The 13,669-nt window shown below is 39.5% G+C and overlaps 1 protein-coding gene across 1 annotated transcript in view; it reads left to right on the top strand.

Annotated features, from left to right (window-relative positions):
* Positions 1-13,669, top strand: part of CHAT (choline O-acetyltransferase) — a gene marked incomplete at both ends in the record, with an annotated part of 31,306 nt that overhangs the window by 375 nt on the left and 17,262 nt on the right. Inside the window, 5 exons of the mRNA XM_084210893.1 lie at positions 6,067-6,258; positions 8,141-8,259; positions 9,665-9,718; positions 11,283-11,463; positions 12,473-12,650. Of these exons, the coding sequence (XP_084067019.1) occupies positions 6,067-6,258; positions 8,141-8,259; positions 9,665-9,718; positions 11,283-11,463; positions 12,473-12,650 (724 nt within the window). The remainder of the gene's footprint in view (positions 1-6,066; positions 6,259-8,140; positions 8,260-9,664; positions 9,719-11,282; positions 11,464-12,472; positions 12,651-13,669) is intronic.

The following is a 13,669-nucleotide window of genomic DNA, read 5'->3' as shown; positions in this document are numbered from 1 at the left end:
GCACTATCAAACTATCATATATGATTCATTTTCAGACTGAAGGTTTAGTAGGTGCTGGGTGTCTATGCCTGTCAATAGTCAGCCTCCAGGGTTTTTTTCCTAAGCAGAGTCATGAACTGCACAGGAACCTTACCCAGAAAGGTAGGGCCAAAGCCAGGTATCAAAAAGAAACACATCCGTTAGCACAAATTAGCACATCAGTTTCCAATGACCAAGAAATCAATGACAGAAGAAATATGTCTTGACTAAACATAGCTTGAAACTGTAGAATTGCCATTCTTTTATTTCTGGGTGTATTATAGGCTAAATTGGATTTGCATTTCCATTAATAACAGATAATTGTATAACACTTTTCATGAGTATCTAAAATCTTTGGTTTCTAGATAGGGAACATAATGCACCACTGACTTTTCTGTGGATGTCAAAAGGCAGAGCTGGCACTTGAGCTCAGAGGACACCCAGTCCCTGCCAGTTGTTCAGAGCACTTCCTCCACACCCTCCCTCCCTGTGTGCACTGGACTAACTCTGAGCTGCAGGTGGGACCGGTAACTGCTAATCCTTTCTTCCATCCAAAAATCACACTGCAATCCTACTAAAATGAATGTCCATTATAGCAAGAACTAGCGAAAAAATCTGAACATTGCCTACTTTAGGAGATGGGCAAAAATTAAATTAGCAAAACAAAGCCTCCAAAAGTTTATGGCCTACACTAATCACTAATGGACAAGCATAGCTGCATTAGATGACCATTTCTCAACTAGGTGACACAGCTCCCTCCCTGAGGAACCACACTTAAAGCATCACAGCCTCTTGCAACTTCCCAGTCTTTCATGAATTACCTTCTTGCTTTGTTTTCCCACTGCCCCCGTAATTGTTAACTGGCAATGGAGAGAGACAGGGAGACTGAGACCTGGTCAGAATCCAAACTGATTGTGGACTACATATGCTTATATACTATTCTAGGAAGGCTAGTAATTTTTTACCACAATGATTGGGTTAATCATCACATAAACAAACTTATAAATTTTACAACATCTCTTACTTGCAGAAGACTTGATGTACTTTTCTTTTCCAGTAGGTCTTGATATAATCTTCAGCTAGTCTTGATTTAAGCCTCAAAGTTCTGTTGGTTCTTGCCAAGGCATCCTGATGATCAAATCTCTTATGCTAACCAGGTGCAAAGTCCATCACCTGTCTTGTGTGTCCTAATGTCTCTTTCTTCATTTTCAACCAAAACCACTCCTTTAATGGCCTTATTAATCTCTGCATACATTGAAACAAGATATCATGATTAATACAATTATTATGAAAATCATCACATACATACCCATCTTAAAAAGAATCTTTTAGCTAAAAGCCTTAGCCACTAAAGGTTCAGGCTTGATCTTTATAAACTAAAAACATTCCTGATTGCCCACAGCAGGGGCATTACTGGATTTAGAAAGATTGCAAGAAGTGTTATTGCACCAAAAGGTTTGATTCTTATACACAGGGTGATAGGGAGAAACATTTTAAAAGTTTTAGACTGATTTTTCTGTGTATTTAAAATTAACACAAAAATCCATTTTCACAGAACCCAGGGCCTCTAATTCTTGGGGTTCCAAGGGTTCTTCAGGAGGGTAAGGCATCAAATTTGATTTGATTGGATTTGCTTTAAATTTTTTTTTGTGTAAATATTAGTGTAAAGTTCTGGAGGAGCTATATTCGCCCCTATTTTTTTTGGTTTTTAATAGCATGTGTGTTTCTCATTATGAAGGCAACATAAAAGTAAAACCAATAAACTTATACTAAGTAAAGATAAATCAGGTAATATATACAATTAGTAGCACATGAAAACTAGAATGGTGATTTAAAATAATGCACTATCAATTTCTTAAATATTGTACTATTCCTTAGACTCTGTAGTAATTGGCAAGCTTCATTTTTAAAGTGATTTTAAAGTGAGGGCTTGGAGGGTAAGCCCTCCAAATTCAGTTTAAAAGGAGGTTTAGCCGTTATAGATCCAAATTTGGCAAGTCAGAATGATTTGAGTATAGTTTTGATGTAGAAAACACTTGGTTTTATTGGTATATTTCTCTACTAGTTAAGGCTAGGACTTGGTCAGGGTCCAGGCTTTAACTGGAAGAGTCTTTTCAATGTTTTAAAAACCTCTTAGTATTCATAGATAGAATGACAAAGCCAGCTGATATACAAACCTTCCCATATTGTTGTATAGCTATTTATAAGACATATTATTTTTCTATCTTTAGCTAAATAGTGGTGAAACAAAAAAAAAAAAAGCATTAAACAGATCACAACTGATAGCAGTCATAATATGAAATTATTACTCATTCTTCAGTACTACTTATAAAAATAAAATAGCAAAAATTGTTCTTATTTCTATAACAAAATAGTTGTATCTTGTAATTTAAATTAGCAAATTTTGACAAAATTCATTTAGGCTTTATGTTATTCACTTGTATAGTAAAGGAATTATATCTTATAATTTAAACAGGTATACTTCAACAATATTTAAAATCAACTTAACTAAAAATTAACTTCAGTAAAATATAGCAAAAATATACTTAAAAGAACTAAAAGTTAACATCACTGAGACTAAACAAAAATTAATCTTAACAAGAATTAACTTATTTAAACTCTATGATTATAAAAAAGTTACTGAAAATTTGTCATATAACAGTTAAACATCAAGATAAATACCATGTTCTGAAAAATTTACAATAAAATGACCTAATTGAAACTATGGAGTAAAAAGGAAGCACTTAATGAAGCTGACAATGGAGTTTTATATACTAGTTCTAGTTAAGTCTCAAATAACTACTACAAATAAAGTTCAAAGTTTTTCTTGAATGTGATCTAAAGAATCTTGAATTTACAACTTATCTAATTACTCTCAGTGAACTCTGCAGTTTTGCTATGTTATTAACATGTAGGAAGACGCCACTTTTACACAAACACCTTTGCATTTCTCTAGTAACAATCCTGTTAAAAGTCACAAATCACAAGTTACTAAAATTAGAAGGCAAATGTTAACAGAGTTGGGATAGTATGTAGCATCAGTTGGTATTTTGATGTGCTATAACTTCAGCATGCTGTGCAGGTTTCACCATGCTGACTTGCGCCAGGCAGGAGGGCTGCACCCCCTGCAGCAGCTTTTAAAGATTGCTTGTATGATAGATTTAAGTTTGACTTAATAAAGGTAATGGGATATAAACATGGAAGGCTAAAACAATAAAAAATTTAGTTATATAATACTAAATAGCTGTCCTGAAAAATTAACCAGAAAATACATTGTTAAAAAGGCTAGTAACTGGAGATATAACAGGTTTGACTAAGGCAAGGTGTCCCTCAGGGCTTTAGGCCTGTATCAAGTGTCACCTTTGTTAGCTGGCCTGCTCCTTTCCAATGCTTGAAACCATCTGGGGCACTTCAGCCAGGGACCATTGTGGGGGGGTGTTGAAGGTCCCAATGACTCCTATACAAAATGTGAATGCATAAAAATTCCCCACTGTGTCAACGCATCCCTCCCCCACAAAACCAGGGGGACAGATAGCACAAAAGGTTTAACTGTGGTACTCTGCCCATCAGGCCCTGTAAAGTGCACCAAGTGTTGTCTTTGCAAGCTTTGACTATTCCCACCCACAAGAGCACTCGAGGCACAGACAGAAATGGCCAATCACTGGGCCACTGCCTTTTTGAGATGTCACATCTGCTCCAGTATCAAGGAATCCTGTTAAAATTACATCCTCGCCTTTTGGAGTCACCTTGCAATGGCATGTGGGATGCTGAGATGTGATACGTTGTGTCCAAAAGATCTGCGTGACCCCTGTGGAACCAAACACCCCCTCCCCTCTGGTTCAGCTATCGGGGGTGCAGATAGGGTACTGCCAGAAAAAGTACAGGTTGGGCTATATGGCTCCCAGCCAGGACCACGCAGGGCAGCTGGGAGGTTCAAGCCATGATCTTAATTTCCCCAACTCAGTCAGAGCCAATAGCCCCAGGGAGAACAAACAATCCTGTTATCCAGGTGGGGTGGATGATCTGCCTATGATCAAAGCACGCATACGCTATCCCAGTGGTCCAAAAACTCCTGTGGGAAGCAAATGAACAGATGAATTGAGTAATGTAACTGTGATATTGTTTGATATGTCCAGTCCTGTGCTGCCTGGGGTGGCTGCACGTAGGTCAGTGACACTTGTCTGGCGGGCAGGGACAGGGCTGGTTGGAAGTTGGCAGTTGCTCCTGGTTGCTGGGTCAGCTGTGGGATTTGTGTCGTCGCGCGATGCTGCTCTGCACTCCAAGATGAGCTTCCCTATAAAGGCTGGCCATTCTGGTGAAGCTTAGAGCAGCGTAGACTAGCAAAGTGAGGGCCTTTCCAACAGCAAGGACATATACCTGGAGCTTTGGGTTTCTGTGCCTTTTTGGCAGTCTCTTTTAATGTGTCCAGACTCCCCACAGCCAAAACAAACCAGCTGCTTTCCAGGGATTAATTTCAGGGCACCAAAAGCGTCTGCTATGCCTTGCCCCAGGACTTGATAGGTGATTGCCGTGCTGTGTTGTACTGTTCCCAGGTAGTTGCACGCTTGTATCATTTGGAGTAAGGTGGGCTCAGGTTCAGAAAGCAAAGATTTCAAAAGGTGACTACAATCCTCATTGGCATTTTCTATAGCCAATTTGAGGAGTATAACTTCTCTTGCTTGATAACTTCTCTTGCATCTCTTGCTCCAGTGTCTGTTTTAATCTGTCCACAAACTGCACATAGGGCTCTTGTGGACCTTTGTTTGATATTTATGAAGGACCCTTTAGGGGTTTTCACATCAGGAACCTTAAGAAATGCCAAACGAGCTACATCTGTGATACCCTTCAGGGTTTCTCTTGGTAAGGCAGCTTGGCCCAAACAAGGTTTTGTCATCATCATGATCAGTTCCAGGGGCTTGCTGATTGCAGCCAGATAGGCTGTTCCTTCTCCTCACACTGAGCACCAATTATTGGCAATGGAGAGAAACAGGGAGACTGAGACCTGGTCAGAATCCAAATTGATTGTGGACTACATATGCTTATATACTACTCTAGGATGGCTAATAATTTTTTACCACAATGACTGGGTTAATCATCACATAAACAAACTCATACATTTTTCAACATCTCTTACTTGCAGAAGTCTTGATGTATTTTTCTTTTCCGGTAGGTCTTGATTCAGTTGGTCTTCATTAGTCAGGCTTGATTCAGTTAGTCTTCAGTTAGTCTTGATTTAAGCCTCAAAGTTCTGTTTGTTCTTGCCAAGGCATCCTGATGATCACATCTCTTACACTAACCAGCTCCAAAGTCTTGTGTGTCCCAGTAACTGCCCTGGCTTTTAAATGAGTAATTACACTTCACTTGGTTAATTCTACATTTAAAAACAAAGGAAACTTAATTGCATGGACAGCATGGAACTCTTTTCTTCCCAGATACTCTTGTTCCAAACAGGGTAAGGATAAAGGAAGTGTAAACAGAAACATTTTATCAAGCCTTCCAGGGGGGTTCCAGACTGACTGACAGCAGAGGCTTGGCAGGGTAAAGTACAAGCTTATTGAGAACTGTACATAATTAGTACTAATAAACAGGTAGACCTGCATGTTTTGTACTTCTATCGTTGTACAACCATTCATATTACCAACCAGACAAGTATTACCCATGGTTTTACTAACCAAAAGCTAATCACATCTTTACTAATGAAATACATTAAGATATTATTTTATTATTTTTTAATGTATTTGTAGATTTCCTAGAGCTTAGCTCAGGGTATTTGCTTGCATCATGCCTCTTTGTCCTAGGATTTCTAGCATTTTTACCAAGGAATAGTGTTCTTGATCATTTTCCACCAGTCCACACTGCTCCATCCATTTAAAAGCCTACAAACAGTACAGTTGTAGTAATCAAGCCTCTCAATTGCTAAAACAGAACAAATTCATTTTTAAAGGGATGTAACCTATTAATCAGCAACAAAAGAAAAAAATAACAAAAGAGGACAGATTGGAAACAAGTAGAATTACTCACCAATATATATTTCTTTTTAATGACTAGGAAGTGCCAAAACTTCCAGTTCCACCACTGCAACAGACCTTACACATGTACCTACAGTGCATGAAACACTTGGTGCCAGAGGAGCAATTTAAAAAGACCAAGGCCATCGTGGAGAAATTTGGAATTGCAGGAGGCCTGGGGGAATCCTTGCAGCAAATGCTTGAGGAAAGAAGAGAAAAGACAATAAACTGGGTAAGCAGTAGAAAAAATAATCACTATGTTTTATTATGCTTATTTACAAGTTCTTTCTGAAGTTCTCTATGCAATCACTGTTTTCTTTCAGCAGGTAAATGCAAACAGGAGTCATTCTGACAAAAGAATATTTCAGATGTAATAGGCTAGATTTTTAAAATTATGTCAAAATCCATGTCCCGGCCATCTACACAAAGTTCTGATCCACTCCAATTATTCTGGAATGGAATACTTCCTTATAGGAATTAGTCTTTTAAAACTGAGCTATTATTTGCCATTCATTGTCATGCTATACCAATGTCATTACTTTGCCAAATATGCACATGCACCTATATTCGTACACATCTATCACACAGACCATGCTGAGACCTTTGCCTTTACAAAAGTTTAGCTTTCTGCTTCCCACGGCAGGCAAATTAGGTAAGCCACAGCTAAAGCAGATTTTACCATTCCACAAAGTCGCAGTTCATCCTGCCCTTATTAACCATGTTAGAATATGGCAGTTGAAAATTCGAGTTTTATTGAAGTCCTTCCATTCCAACAAGGAAAATGACTCTATGGATTCAGTGAAACCCTGCAGGCTTGTTACTGATGTCAGTGAATTGTGGTTCTCCCTTTTGTGTGACACACAAAAAACTCCATCGAATTGATGCTACAGTTAGGGAGAAAAGGCTACAGTGCTGTCAGTGCTTTCATTTTAAAAGCAGTGCTTAATTTGTGAACAAAATGCTGCCCAATCTTATTTTCATATTGTGATCACAGAACTTCATGGTGGCTAAGCTAACCAGCCTTTAAAAAGCATTCCTGATAAGAAATAATATTCCAGAAGACAACTGCTCATTTGAACACTTACAGCATGAAAATTACAGAGGAAGGATGCATAAGCATTTTCTGAAATTGTGACAGTTTTAAATACTGGCTATTAAAATAAATACCTGATTCTTAAGGTAAATTAGAAATGGTTTTATTTGGAGTTTAACTTGCCAGGAGTATATCTCTAGCACGTTCCCCCAAAGACTCCAGAGACTGTGGGGGAAGCATCTGTTCTAACAGCAATGAAATATCTCGGAGGAAAACTTTTGCAACTGATGCATGCATTTGTAATTATTTTTGCATAATTTTGTTGTTGTTTATAGTTACCATATGCAAAGCCTGCCCTCTCAGAAAGGCCATTTGATCTTTTTATGAAAGCCTCCATTTTTCAAATAATGATTCTTCAATCTCTGCTCAGACATAAAGGAATGCAGTTACTGTTTAGCTGTGTTTTCAATAAAAATGGTTAGAAATTTAATGTATGTCTGTCTGGGTCAAGAATCAGCAATCTGCATTTGTGTCAGCGGACATAAAGGGAATTCTCTAGGGCCCTATCCACGTGCCACTCACTGCAGGACTAAACCATTAGGCTTGGGAAATTCTTCTCCTGCTCTGTCTTGCTACAGGACATCATCTGATGGTTAGCAATGGAGCATCTTGGCATCATTCACAAATATTTGAGACCCCCTGAGAAAAGCCATCACTGGTAAAACCCTGGCTCTCTCTTAAGCATATTCTAATTGCTATGCAAGAGTTAACATGTTGTATTCAAACATTTTCTGGTTGTAGAGAGAAGCAAACAACAAAATACCCAAAGCACCACAATCTGGAGCTTGTGTAGTTTTTAATGGAACACACTGTAAATTGCCATTGATTGAGAAATAGGATTATGGAATTGTGGCTGACTTCTGCTGAGCTGAGGTCACAGAGCCCAGACTGAAAATGCTCAGCAGCTCCATTAATCAGAGCCCATGGCTGACACCAGGAGCACCAGGCACTGTCCCCTCACCCCAGACTGCTTTTCTGTGTGCTGTTGGCAGCTTTAAGACGTTGTGTCCCCTTCCCTCAGGTGTTTAACTACTGGCTGGATGACATGTACCTCAACAACCGCCTGGCTCTTCCAGTCAATTCCAGCCCTGCACTTATCTTTGCTCGTCAGAATTTCAAGGATGTAAATGACCAGCTGAGGTAATGTATTATGACTTTGCAGCTTTTGCTAAATATACGGCTTTTGCAAAAAGACAATCAACTTTCATTAAAAAATAAGGGCTGTAGCCATTAAAGTGATTTCCTATAAGGCCGACTGACTGAGGGTAGTGTTTCTGGGGCAACTCATACTGATATTCAGAAAGAAAGATGTCATTACTATTACGTTCATTGCACAAAAAAAATGCCAAGGGATTTATATTTTTAGGGAATATTTACAAATCTTTTTACTCTACGTGATTCAAGTAAACCACCTTGTGATGAAAAAAAAAATACAAATTTCTGACACACAGTTTCAAGGGAAATAATCTTTAACGTGCTTCACTATGACTCGTAGCCACCCTGCAAACTGAAAAGGCCACACTGGCATTAAATTGTCCCTCTCAGATGCACAAAAGGGCACCAGAAACACAGGGAATCTAAGAATAAGAATTCAGAAATCATTCTTCCCCAAGAACACTGCTTCCTTCAGGCCCATCAGTCCCAGCTCTGAAATGATCTTTCTACTTAGAGCTGTTGTGGGCAATTACTATCATTTAAAAAGTGAGAAGGTAAGCACGTAGCCAAGCACGGAATATACCTCTCCAGATACCCTTAAAACAGGATTCCATTCTTCAGCCTTTGCCAAAACATTCTTCCTTTTAAAACAGTAAAAATCTACCTTCATATAGTGCAATTTTCCTCTTTGCTTTTAGCACTCTCTAGCTGCTCATTACTGAAATAATTAACTGCATGTGAATTTATGCTATTATAAAACAGCCACAACCTTGAAACAAATATGCATTATTTTAACATTTTGCATAGACAGCTAATGTATCTTTTTGCTTTAAACATAACTATAAACACTTCCATTCATTACTGACTAAATTTATTGTGCACACAGCTTTCAAAAAACCTCCACATTGCATTTTCTAATGCACGTGCTTTAGCAAGGAAATATTTTTCTCAGAGCCTCCCATTCTGACACAGTGCAAATGGACAATGTCAGGGAAAAATACACCTGTCCACAGCTCTGCAAAAAGAATATCTGCTTAGGACAGGAAGTACTCTAATACTGGACAGGTTATGAGTATTGATATTGAAACCCATGTGAGGATTCTATTAAATATTCAGTCTCTGCTCCCATTCTCTAAATAAGCACTTTCAGGCTTCCTTCTGTGGTAGTCTGTTTAACCATTTGAAGGGACCGTCTCTAGGATTTCCTATTTCTCTTGACATGAATTAATTTAGGTTTTGGGTGGGGGCAGGGAGCTCTTCTTGCCAAGCCAGAAGACTTTCTCTCCTTATGCCATGTCATCAATCATTCAGGCTTTCTTCTGTCTCCCAGAAACAGCCCAGTGTTGCCAAATGACAAAAGACTGATGTCACTTCTCTCTGCTACTTGCAGGTTTGCTGCCAATCTCATTTCAGGAGTGCAAGACTACAAAGCTTTACTGGACACGTAAGTGGCTTGGAAGGAGAGCTTGAGTATCCACAGGGCTTCTGATACAAGGCTGCTCTCAGTACAAAGCTGGGCTGTATTGCACCTCACCACCATGGGGAAGGGCTGGGGCTCCAGCATGCTTCAGGGCAAGTGCTTCAGCAATTTTTAATGCCCTTTCTGCTGTGTTCCTGCAGTATAACAGATTGAAGAAGTATCCTTTTGGATGGCTGGCAGTCATCACTTTGGCAGGCACAGTGCAGACCAAAAGGGCACAGACAATTTACCTAACAGAGTTACTGAGAACACAAGAGGAAGATTGTGCTCCCCACACCCAAAGGGCAGCAGCACTGTGGTTACACAGCCTGCACACCTTTCCTGGCACTCTCCACATACTGCACCCTCCACTTACAACAACATTGTCCCACCTCCCTCCCCACAGAGAAACAACACGTCCTAGCAGGGGAGGGAAGTCTCACCACAGAAAGGCTGGCTCAGTAGCTAGTAAAAATAAGCTACTTATGCTCTTGTTACTTTCTGAATAAAAACCCAAAAATACATGATTCTTCAAATCATGCATATATTATGCACCTGTACAAGGAAATAAGTGATACAGGGAATTTTAGAGTTGGGAACTAAAGCAAATATCCCTGGTTTAGTACTAGTACAGTTCTAAAGGCATGGTTAACCAAGATAAACTATTACCCTTCAGAAGCATAAAATATTACCCCTCATAAGCTGTATGAGAGTAAACCTCCTTGCCTGCTTTTTTACCCCTCGCCCTGTCTGACAAGTTGGAAGCTTAGTCCTCTTTTGCAGAAGGAAAATCTCTTCACTGTAAGATTTTCTTCCTCCTGTGGTCTCTGCAGCCTCCCTCCTGACCAGCAGCACCATTATGTCCTGCTGCAGTGTCAGTGGGGTATTTTACAATCTATAATCATAATTGTGACTGTGATAATTCCTTTTTTTCCCCTGGCCCCTAAAGAACCTTTTAAAGAGATGCTCGTTTCACCTACCTTCCAAAAAAAAAATAATAGGTTTTCAGCACATATTACTCTATGGGTCTAAGTGAAAATTAGCACAAAAGTGAGGACCTGTGGAAAACAGAAATTCCCACTGTATTGCCCAAGTCATTCCTGTTTATCAAGCAAGGTCCTCTCACATACACTTAACCAGTCAGCACAGTAGGTGACTGCTGTGATTTGCAGGGAATTTCATCAGTACCTTTCTTTGAGGTGCTGGTATTTGCCAGCTGTTCTGCTGACTTCCATCCTGCCAGGTTTCCGGGGTCCCAGCTAGTCAGGCTTCCCACGCACATTGCAAAGCTGCTTGTGACCTGCTATTTCCATTTCCACTAGATGATAATGCAATTGCTTAATGAATATGCATGAAGCTGCCAGGAATGATGTATTTAACTTTGGTATGGGAATTCATCTATTTCCCTTATACTATAATCTCATTTTATTATTCAATTTGTGTTATACCTCATCTAATTGTAACAGAACAAAGGACAGATAAGATTTTTTTTTCCTTTCTGTCTCTCTCCCCTCTTTTCCTCTGGCTTTGTTTTTCTCTTTCTCTGCAGCCATGCTTTACCTACTGACTTTTCTCGTGGACAGCTGTCTGGCCATCCTCTCTGCATGAAGCAATACTATGGACTCTTTTCTTCCTATCGTCTTCCAGGACTTACCAAAGATACCCTCGTGGCCCAGAAAAGCAATGTAATGCCAGAACCAGAGCACATCATTGTTGCTTGTAACAATCAGGTAAATTTGTTTTCTTTTTTCATACCTTTCTATATTTCTTAATTTGCTTAAATTCACTCCAGAAGAGACTAATCTAATCTCTGTTCAGAAATGCAATTAGTGTGCTATGTATGAGCTCACTTCTTACCAAGCACTTGCAGTTGATATTTCTAAAAGATGCTTCTGCAGCATTTTTGTCCTTGGCCCACTTGGCCCAAGTACAGTGATGCAGAAAGGAGGAATATGGCAGAATTTATTTGCTTTCTATTTCAAACAAAAATGTTTCATAAACAGTGATGAAACCCCAGAGAAAAAAGAATCCTATCAGAGTGCATTTGCTGGAAATGCTCTTCTCATGACAGTCAAGTATTGGCATGGTCAAGTTCATCGCAACTATACCACCATCACACCTATGCATGGCATAGACACCATGTAGGGGCCCTAAGCTATGCCTGAAGAAGTTAGCACAGGTGCAGACAGAAATACTGAAGTGTTAGAGGGAATCTGCCCCAACCAGTAATCACCAGAGAGCAGCAGAGTCTGTTCCCTGGGCACAGTACTTATAGCACAGCTTGACTATTTGCAGTACTGCAGCCATGCCTGTAGGTGCTCTTGGAATGAGGAAGTAGCTTCCAGCGAAGGGCTTTCTGCTTTTCCAGGAAGCACAGGAAATTTTCTATATTCTCTAGGTTATGTTGAAACAAATAATGCCGTGAAAATTACTTACATACTGTCTAATTTTTTCTCTCCAAGGTTTTTAAAGCTTATTCAAATAGTGTGCATTTTATTTGAGTCCAACACACAATATAAGTTCCCTATGGCAACTGGCCTTACATTGGTGTTAAAACACAGGAGAGGTGAGCCCTGGGCCATTCATTCCCAGTGGTTTTGTGGTGCATTGCATGCAGGCCTGGCTCTCCAGGCAGGACTTCAGCATCTCAACACCTACCCAGGTGACAGCAAAATATTGGACCACAAAGTGTCCAACCCACCTCTGACTGATCTTCTGACTTCTGTAATTTTTTTGCAGTTTTTTGTTTTGGATGTTGTCATTAATTTCCGTCGTCTCAGTGAGGGAGATCTTTTCACTCAGTTACAAAAGATAGCAAAAATGGCAGAGAATGAAGAGGAAATGCTGCCTCCAATTGGCCTGCTGACAACAGACGGAAGAACAGAGTGGGCAGAGGCCAGGATGACCCTTATGAAAGGTTAGCTGCAGCAACCCCAGCTTTCTCTTCATCATCTTCCTCCTCACCATCACTGCCTTTCTTTGCTGAGAGCAAACATCACAGCAAACACAGGACTGAATATGCAACCCCACTGCTGATTTTTTTCCAGCAGTAGGAAATTCTATAAGATGTGTGCTGCCAGGGGAGCAGCAGAAATAGCTTGACCCTTTGCCTGTGTATGTTTAAGTGTTATGCCATGTAATAACTCTCACTCCATTCTTTGTTTTTCATTGCATAAATTACATTACGTCAGATTTTGTGATTTGTCTCTTTCTTTATATCCATTTTGTACCAATATTGATCTTATCCAACAAAAGCAGCTGCAAGTTAAACACCTATTGAATCTAGTTGTGTACTCTCTCCAATCAATGGAGAAGGTACCAGGGCTGATTCAACCAATTCTTAACTATCTAGGAAAGATGGCACCAGTTATTATCTGGGGACTGCTCTCTCTCTCTCTCTTTTCCAACAGGCAGCATTTAGCTGTCTCAGATGCTGGGCTTGAATGTCAAACTTGGAAACAGATGAAAATAAAGGGTGGGGTTAGTGACCTCTATCACATCACATCACATCACACCTTATGTATTTTACCCTGATGCTAAGTGATAAAAATGCCCTCTTTTTGCCATTTTACATGCAATAAGTATTTACTTTTTCATCCAGAAGCAAACATTAACTCATCTCTTTATCTCCAGTTCAGCAATGCCACAGAAAATATTGCTGTTTTACTAATGCCCTGGAATATACAAGAGTTGCCAATAATCTCAGAATAAATCTATCATCCTAAGGAAGACTCCCCTTTTCTTATTCAAGTTTATCTGTGATTATAAAACTTAGTACAGATACACACACAGAGAATCCTGGCCATTATTTCAGCAATATTATATAGCATTAATCTCATCTGTAAGCTTTCCCTTCCTCTTCCCAACATTTCTTTTTAAAGGAGGAGACAGAAACCAACTTATTTTAATGAAAATTGAGGTGAACACCTAATCATT

Source organism: Fringilla coelebs (assembly GCF_963513975.1).
Source record: "Fringilla coelebs genome assembly, chromosome: 8".
Lineage (NCBI taxonomy): Eukaryota > Metazoa > Chordata > Aves > Passeriformes > Fringillidae > Fringilla > Fringilla coelebs.
The sequence above is the reverse complement of the archived record's forward strand: the minus strand, read 5'-3'. Positions and strand labels throughout refer to the sequence as shown.